The 9915-nt window shown below is 33.7% G+C and overlaps 1 protein-coding gene across 1 annotated transcript; it reads left to right on the top strand.

The window, feature by feature from the left end:
- The first annotated feature begins 1125 nt into the window (after nt 1-1125).
- LOC122309057 (ethylene-responsive transcription factor CRF4-like) lies at nt 1126-3020 on the top strand. The gene has a single exon (XM_043122413.1). It carries the CDS (start codon nt 1668-1670, stop codon nt 2709-2711), a length of 1044 nt encoding a protein of 347 aa, XP_042978347.1. The 5' UTR covers nt 1126-1667; the 3' UTR covers nt 2712-3020.
- Nucleotides 3021-9915: the final 6895 nt, after the last annotated feature.

The following is a 9915-nucleotide window of genomic DNA, read 5'->3' as shown; positions in this document are numbered from 1 at the left end:
TGCATGAGCAAGATAATTGTTTTGCAGACAGAATGGCATTCATTTGACGACCACACCGTACGAAGATTAGACACAATTAAAGGCTATGACCGGTTGATAATTGTTGGTCCATGTCGGCCTACCGGTTACCGGTTTGAAATCCAGAACCACATGGTTTTTCCACCCCCAAGTAATCCTCTATTGCTTTAGATTATGGAAATTAAATAGAAATTGGTCATCAACATCAAAGGCCGTCTACGTGTTATTGGTCAACCACTAAGAATCTAATAAATTCGCGTGGATTCTATTCCTAAGTACTTTTGAGCAACAACGACTCATTTCATATACTAATCCGACCAAAGTCTTTGATGTATCTCTCATCCATTAAAAGAACTATAAAATTTAAAATAATAATAATATTAAAAAATAATATTTTATTTAATTTTTAACTAAAAACGAATGGTATACGTCTAAAACAAGACAATAAATCCATTATTAGAATTCTTATTTTTTTCAAAAAGCGAAAAATAGCAGCAATATTGTTGCCACGCGCTTCCACATCGACATTTTTCTTTAAAAGAAGCAAAAAAAGACATACAAGAAAGGCTTTTAAAGTTACTTTGACCTATATATTTATAAAATGGTTTAATTAAATTCTTTAGCCTAAAAGCTTCATTTGAAGTAATAGAAGTGTTATTAGGATAATATTATAATTACCATCTGAATTGGTGTTATAAGAGTTCTATAGAAAATATTAAAAAACTAGTCTTTTTTTCTTTTTTTCTTTTTTAAAATGATATCTTTCTTTTATGAAAAATATGTATTTCTCGAGAGTCGAGATTGTACGATTATGAAATTGTGAATTGGCTACCGGTTGTCACGCTCTCTAGAACTCAGGCCCCTCTCTCTCTCTCTCTCTCTTCCTCGTAAGTCGTACCGGACGAATTATGAACGGGAGCTAACAAATTCTTGGAATTATTTTTAAAGACAAAAAAAAACTAATCAAAAGTGTTTGCTATTTCTTTATAATTTCTTTTTTCTTGACTTAATTAATTACACGCACGGACAAATTATTTTCTTAGTTAATAAATAAACAAAGCTGCCTTATAAATCTACAGAGAGCCCTTCAGTTCTATTTACCTCTCCCGTTTACACACTCATTTTCTACCTCTAAAGCCTCCGGTACCCTTTTTTTTTTCTCTCTCTCTCTCTCTCTAGAAAAACAAAATCTACAGAGAGGCTGCCCTATAAAAATCTCCAACCCACGACCTCACAATGACTTCTGTGTAGAGCTCTATATCAGTGTTCCTCATCCCTCCTGCCAAAACACAAATTTGATCACTGTCTCTCTTCTGGTTCTACCTCTCTTACTGCTCGTTGAATCTCTTTTCTCCTCTTTGTTGAAGTCTCTCTCCTATCTTCCCTCTGCTTCGTCCTCCGATCCCCATGACTCATATGCCTCAAGTTTCTATCTTTTTCTTGATGGAATCTCAAGATTTTATTAGTTTTTTTGCCTTTTGTTTCGAATCCACCCTTTTCATGTCTTTATGACATATTTCTGAAATCACCCTTTTTTCTAATCTTGTTGTTCACTGCTCTTTCACTTTCTTCCACCTCTTTTATTTTCTTCTCCTCTTGAAAGAATCTGATAAGAGAAATTTTTACTTGGAGGGAGAAAAGATACAGACATGGAACAGGACCAAGGTATCCTATGCCCAGTCAAATACACCGAGCACCGAAATATTATCAAAAAGCTCACAAAGAACGGACAAGTGCCTGATGCTCACCGGAAACGACAAGATGAGCCAAAGCCCCCGAGAGTTGTACGGATATCGGTGACCGACCCTGACGCCACGGACTCGTCCAGCGATGAGGACGATGATTTCTTCGGCCGGCAACGTGTGAAGCGGTACGTCGAGGAGATCAATATCGAGTCCGGTTGCAAGAACAACGTTGTTTCGAAAACCCGGAAACGATCTGCTGGAGAGGCCACGGCCTGCCGGAGGCCACTGAAGGTGGCTCCGTCGAATGGCAAGAAGTTCCGAGGAGTACGACAACGGCCATGGGGAAAGTGGGCGGCCGAGATTCGAGATCCCACAAGACGTGTACGAGTGTGGCTGGGTACCTACGACACCGCTGAGGAGGCTGCCATGGTTTACGATAACGCAGCCATTAAGCTTCGAGGTCCTGACGCTTTAACGAACTTTGTTACTCCACCGAAAGAAAAGCCCGAAATTAATGTTCCTTCGGTTTCGAGCTATGATTCGGGTGACGAGTCTCACTGTCACGGTCAGGGTCTTTCTTCACCGACTTCTGTTCTTCAATACAGAACTCCTTCCAGTGAAGAAGCCCATCCCACAAAACAACACGAAGAACAACAAGAAGAATGGGTGGGAGAGTTTAAGCGAGAAATACTGGCTATGGAGGAAGTGTTCGTAGAATGTCAAGCCGAAACGAGTCTCTCCTATGATTCGGGTATTGGTGAGTATTTACCGTTCGATTTGCCATACTTGGATGATGATGTCTTCAACTGTTCCGAGCCGTATTTGCTTTTCGATGAACCAATGTCGAACGATACAATGATGGACGACTTCGGTCTCCCGTTCGGCGAGCAATCAAATGACGAAAGTTTGGGATCCTCATCGATGATGAATCAAAGCCAGAACCAGAACCAAGGAGACGATTATTTTCAAGACATCTTGTTTGGTTTAGATCCTCTTGTTGTCCTCTGAGTGAGGACTACTGCTTTTTTGAGATGAGTGTTGTTGGCTGCCGCCGTTGGCTTGCCGATTTCTCGGCGGATTTTGTTCCGGTCGCAACAAAAGAATCGGCTACTTTTTTCTTTTCTTTTTTAAATTTATTTCTTGATACGTCACTATGGAGTATGGACTATCGAGTAGTAGTTTTGTATTAGTGTTGATATTTTTTTTTTTTAATATCTCCATCAAAATTAACGGAGAAATGAGTGAAGTTTTGTTTAATTTCGATCTGAATTATTTACAAGGCTGTTAAAAGTTGTTTGTTTTTTGACCAAATAATAATTTTATGAAGCGAATAATTAATCTATTTTCAGCTTTTAATGTTCTCTATCATATATATTATTAATACTTTTGACTAATGTTAATGATACTGGAATCTTGAAATGAAATCAAAACGAGTTCTGGAAACATTTTCTTGTAAAGGTAAAGAGTGTAATGTTTGGAGAGAATTATGGGAATGTATTAATAATTATTGGTCTTAATTATAGTAAGAGAATGGGATTATGGGGTAAAAGATTTATGTATCCCATAAATTTGGGGGTTTTTTTTCTTCCCAAAAAAGAAACATAACCGAATCATCTAAATAATTGTTGTGATGATTGTGAGACATATACCGTTTTAATTTTCTTAGAGAAGAGGAAGGTTAAAAAAAAAAAAACACAGATCTAATAAAAATGATTGTTGTGATGCAGCAAGGCCAGCCTCAGTGGCATTCCTTTTGCGCCCACACCTCACACGCGTAGGCGCAATTAGCGCTTGAGGGACGGTCGATGGGGTCGGAGTCGGCGTATCCGTGTGAACACAAAACCATTTAGAATTTTCTGAAGTCAGGCGTGCGTTTTCGTTTTCCAATTTCTTCTTTTGCCAAGTCATGCTGCCGCAAAACCAAAGTTTTAGCATAAAGAAGTAAAAATTGCATAAAGAAGTAAAAACTGCAGTAACAAGAGATCTCATTTTTTTATAAAATAACTGTATAATATTTTACGTAATTCATAATTATATATAATATTACTTATATAAATATCAAAGTAGTCTAGAAGAACAATATTGGAAACGATTATGAACAAAAGCTTTAATTATGTGACTTGCTTTTATCAAAAAATAAAAAAAAAAGTTAGGTGACTTGCTAATTTGCCTCATACTTATAACCCATTATGAGACTTCGGCGAAATATTAATTAGAGAATGAGTGAGAATGGGTGTACGAACATAGCTGGCAATGACCCAAGTTGTTAAATAATTCGAATGAATAGGATCGTTACTTACATTATCTTTTCAGCCGTCGTATTAGAAGAAAGATTAATCGATGGAACGGAATCTTATCATTTGAATTTAAAAAAAAAAGAGATAAACATACGGAATAAGTTTCTACAATTTAGTAAATACTTAATATTATAATATTAGATGAAATCTCTCAAATTTATTAATTTTCTAAATATTACCATTTACAAATAATTTAATATTGTTTATTATATTTTTAATATTATTTACTGTTAATTCCAAACGTTTGTGGCCTCAGGAATAATTGAGATTGGGTTAACTCTTTGATGTGATTGGACCAAAGAATTCACTTTAGGACGTACGTATTAGCGCGTAGCGTATTCAGTGCTGGCAATAGTTGCGTTAGGAATGCTGATTGGGACGTCCGTATTAGCACCTACAGACATCAGTGCTCCTTGGAAGCTTTTATGAGTATTAATTCTAAAATAATTTCTTCAAAAATCATGGTTTTGTGATCCTCATCGCTTCTTTTTACGATGTTGTTCCTATTTTATTCATGTCTACGTACTGGTTTAGTGGTTTTTATTATATCTCAGATAAAAATACATTCCTAAATTGCATGTGGTCAACCCATTATCAGCATGTTTTTCGCTTCTGTTTAATTCATGATTCATGTACAAACTGGCAGAATTAATGGTATATTTTGTACAATAAGTCATAGTAAGTACTGATTTCCCTTTTCCTCGATCGAAAAAAATACGAGGATTCTTGTAAGATTCCTGTGCCTACTTTTCAATTAACTTTGAAATTTAGTAAGTATAGGTGCTAATTAAGTGGGCGCAGCTATTCTCGTACTAAACCTTGTTTTTAGTATTTTACTCGTTAAGTAATCTTATAAAAATAAATTCATAATTTAATATAATTTAATGTAATATATTAAATTAATTCTGAACTAAATTTTATTGGTTTTTAAAATAAAAGAACTAATTTCAAATTAGAACGATTGAAAATTGAACCGAACCAACTAATCCGATTTAGTTTAGACCGATTTTTTAATTTTTTTGATTTATTTTTACACCCATACTTGTACTAAACCTTATTTTTAATATTTTATTTAAGAAGTAATTTTATAATAATAAATTTATAATTTAATATGATATATTAAAGTATAAATATTTTTATTATAAAATAAATCTAATATATTTTATATAAAATTATATTAATCTATATATTTATTTTATTATATGATGATTTTTTCTTTGGCAAGAATGGAAAACAAAAGGACACAATGTACCATATTGCCAAGTGTTGTCCCTTGTGGCAGCTTCGTGTGGCTAGGGAAAATAAATAAATAAACGGTAATGAAAAACAAAAAGGACCTCTAAATTATATTATATAAATGGTCACAGGGAAGCGTCCACAACCTGCGTGATGAGAGACTGTCTGAGCATGTATATCCTCTGCATGAGTAAGAGTACTTGCTTAACGAATACTCAAAAGAGGCAGAGGATCAGTGACACGAAAAAGTACCCATGATTATGTCTCAAATCCAGAGAATAATTCCATTGTTTTGCTTTATTTTCTAAAATAGCAATTCAGCTCCCACGAGCTCTCACGTGTTCACGACCCTTAATTAACTTGAAATTAATAAAAGAAATATCACATATATGATTGTGAAGTGTTCCCTTAATGAGGGTGTATTTTTTTTTTTTAATAAAGAGAGTGAGATTTTAGATTCAGGTTTTCCATTTAGAGAACTAAATCATGTTCCATTAGATCATCAGGTTTTTGACGAATGAGAGTGGATTTCAAATGCAAACAGTACCAGTCTGTTAATGGGGGCTACATATATTATACATATATATATAGAGAGAGAGAAATGTCATGGATGGGGGCTCTAGAAGCAAATAATGGTTGTAGTAATGGAGGGTTCGTTTTTTTAATGGTGGTTGCCGGTTGGTAGAAAATCTAGGACAACAAAAAATGGAGCTAGGCAATTAGAGTAATACTGCAGGTACTTTTGGGTTTGGGATATATGACCCATGACAGGTGAGAATCTGTCCCATGGCCATGCCGCTCTCGCTTCAGATCGGCCTCGGCCTGCATCTTGAATGATTTGCCTTCTTTTTTCACACCCCTGTTATTACTACTCTTTGAATTAAAGAACCACTTGTCACGAGGAGGCACAGATGATCATGATCTTCATGAAATGTACAGATGCTCGATCCGTATGATTACCTTTTCTCGCGAATTAGTTATAAGTACTGTATATAACATGATTTTTCTATTTGTGAATTTTGTGCGTTTACATCATAATCTATATATTCTCATTGAGATGTAGATATTGATGTAGCGTTAAATCTCTAACCAACTTTTGTTTCTGGAAAACAGCAGCAAATGTTCTTCCCCACCCGGCACCTTTAATTCTGTCTTCCTTATGACATGATCAGTCATGAAATTAAGGGGTCCCCCAACGACAGTTATTTCCCATTAACATTTAATGTACAGCACATTTTCTTTTCTGGGAAATGATCTATCTATTCGTTAATGTTACCTACTTATTAGAAACAGCCTTCGATCAATACCTGTTTGGATATGAAATCAATTAACTAAGATCCAGCATCCAGCTAGCCAATTACACGTCCATTGTCAAGAAATAAGAATGAAAGGGATAGATAAAGACAGATCAGAAACTAAGGACGAAATTAATTATATAAGGTAAGAGGATTCAATTATTCCAAAGAAAGGAAAAAGATCTATATAAAAGGATGAAATCTCTACAAATCAAGATGAATGATCGGTTTCCCTTCTATAGATTTCTACAAGCACGTCTCCTCTTCAACCTTCTTCAAACCTTATTTCTTTCGTTATATTGCGAGATATTATAGGAGGTCATGAAATACTGTAAAATCATCCAATATATATAATAGATTTCATTGGTCCCAAATGATCTGTAAATGTAGGTTTTTATGTCAAACCATATAAATTCTTATGTTACTCTTTATTTATAATTTATATGTTTTATTTACTGCTTATTTCGTAGATGAATGTTTGAGCACTGTATCAACATCCAAGCCATCAATGTGGGCCATTCAATAGTATTTTTGGGCTCTACCCCATAGAAAAATGCATCAACGATATCTATATAGTATATATAATATCTTGTATTATATTCCTACATTTCTCCTAATTAATCGTTTACTTAGCCTAAATAGTGAATTTCTCTAAGAAAACTAAGAGATCAAATGATATTTGGTTAAATAACCAATTATTGATCCAAAAGTCTTAAGATTATTAGATACTAATTTGATTAAACCTTTAACCCTCAAGATCATAGCATTCTGTTATGCTATCGAATTCGACATTCACGACAGCCCACTCTATCGACATTGACCTAGTAGTAGCACTTTCCCTTCAGCGTCTTTACTCATCTACCAATATTTAATGATTTCACTGCTTTTTTGGTCAATTTGTTTCCTACTGTTTGAAGGAGTGGCAATTGGAGAATCTAGTGATGGGGCGTATGGCAGTCATAGGAGGCCAGCAACAAATTGGCGCATCTCGATACTACGGATGGAAAACAAACAAAAATTCAAAAAGAAAAATAATAATAATAATCTTATGGACAGATCTAAAGTGAGCCAGAATGGAGGAGGGTGGGCGAAGTTTGATATGTACATATGTATATATATATAATTCCCACTCCAACTTAATTATATCTACCAACCTATAACTACTTATCTAGTTTGATATGTACCGGATGAGAGTTAAATTTATGGAGTTAGATGGCTAGCAATAATATTCCGCATATAATAATATTATAGATTATATGACACATATGCAATTTGTTCAGAAAGACAATTACCTTACAATTTTTATTTTAAAAAAAATGAGATTATTTGGAATTATTGTCTAATTTTAGGGTATAAATTATCTTAAGAGGCAGGGATTAAAACGGCCTGATCTATATCTATGGAGGATCCTATCGTAAGGGAAAAATCAAATTAATTTGCTGACCGGCAAAATTGCAACTAGGAAAACAAAACAAAATAAAACAAAAATAAATAAATAAATTGCATGCCCTTACGTACAAATGATCATGACATTATGATTGCAAAGTAGTCATGTCGGGAAAATTATAAAAATGACTTAGTTTGTTAAATGAATAATATTAGATATATGTTTATATGTTCTGTCGAACAATCATCATGATGCTCTTAATTTTTCACGTGAGATATCAATGGATCGGATCTGATCAATGGCTCTACTGCTGTTGGTGTAATTAATAATCTTTTACTGACTTCTTTGGGCAAGAAATCGACAGTACTCGTGGTAATACTTTATAAGTTTGTACGGTTTGGATGATATAAGAACTGTTTCATTTCAATTTTTCTTGTCCTAAGCCTGCAAATTATCGTTCAGATAAAGAAAAATATAATACATGAGAATGGGTGTGATTTCCAAACAAATATTCTATTACAATAATTACAGTGTAAAAGTGAAAGAAAACAAAGAAAAAAAATAAAAAAAAAAAGGTCTTAGGACCAAATACTTGGTCCCTACCCACCCATGAACAATAGAGCCATCGTTTGAGGCGGTGGAAACTAAAGGTATATTGCGGTTTATTGTCTTGAGATATTTTTTAGAGAGGTCCATATTTCATTCCTCATGATCATCGGTTAGAGAAAACGAAAATATCGTAAAAATATTGACATCGAATGGACTAATCTACGCCGAACCAACTTTCTTCACATGCATATGTGGTGGTGCATAGAGACCATATGTTGGTGATTGTGAGATGAAGTGAGGCAGATTTGAAAAATCTTGAGGTGGGAAATATATTGGTGTGATGCTTGTAGCTAATGGAATCATCAAGGCACGGCGGTGCATAAAGGTCATGCATGGAACAAACCGCGCATGAGGTCATGTGCCAAGAATTTAGCTATGGTTTTGCATCATCCCGATAGATCGGTGACTAGAGAATTGTATAGTGGGGCACGTGTCAGTAGGCGATTGTCAAAGTGTGCTAGATTCCACTAAAACCGATGTAGTGGAAATGAGATAAAGATGAAAGCATATACACAAAGCGGTATTAGAAAAGGAGTTGAGATGATGGTGAGAGGTGAAAACACTCGGGAAAGATTTAGGTTTTTTCTAAAGAGAAGAAGAGCTTCTCTTTTTAAAATCTACAATTGTTAAGATAGTTGTCATTTCATCTCATCATTATAATTTTTTTAAATTCTAACATAAAATATAATAAACAATTTAATTTTTTCAAATATCAAAAGAATAATAATATTATAACAATATTTCATTTAACTTTCAATTTTTATTGATGTCAACTTATTTCATCTCAACTCACTATCCAAACGATACCATATGAGAGGTTTGGATAGTGAATTGAAATGATATAAATTGAGATGAAAATTAAAAATTAAAAGTTGAATAAATTATTATTACAATATAATTTTTTAAAGATTATTATTATTTTGAAATTTGAGAATTTTGAATTATTTATTATATTTATATGAAAATTTAAAAAAATTATAATAATTAGATGAAATAAGATAATATAAATTAAATAATTTTTTATTTTAATATCCAAACCTCCCCGCCCTCTGGTACGAACAAGATCAGGTCCAGCTTGATTACTTAGGTGGTGGTTGCCAAACTAAGGACCACCCGCGGGATCTTTTATTTATTAGTTGGTTTTGCCATTCCTTGAAGAAAATATATATCACTCAATTTAATTTAATTTTTTTTTTCTGAAAGGAATATACAGTTAATTACTTTAAAAGATAAAGTAATCTCATCTCCAATTTGAAATATGGGTTCCAACTTAGATTATAATTAACTTAGGGTGAAAATTTTGAGAGTCAAAAATTAATTACTGATCATAGTTAGTCGATCATGATGTAGAATTAATGTAATTTTCACAAAAGAAAAGAAAAAAAGAA

Source organism: Carya illinoinensis, chromosome 5, assembly GCF_018687715.1.
Source record: "Carya illinoinensis cultivar Pawnee chromosome 5, C.illinoinensisPawnee_v1, whole genome shotgun sequence".
Taxonomy (NCBI): Eukaryota; Viridiplantae; Streptophyta; class Magnoliopsida; order Fagales; family Juglandaceae; genus Carya; species Carya illinoinensis.
This window is presented reverse-complemented; position numbering and strand designations above follow the sequence as displayed.

Excerpts from the sequence above, each read along its gene's own strand:
- LOC122309057 (XM_043122413.1), top strand. The coding sequence starts at position 1,668 with ATGGAACAGGACCAAGGTATCCTATGCCCAGTCAAATACACCGAGCAC.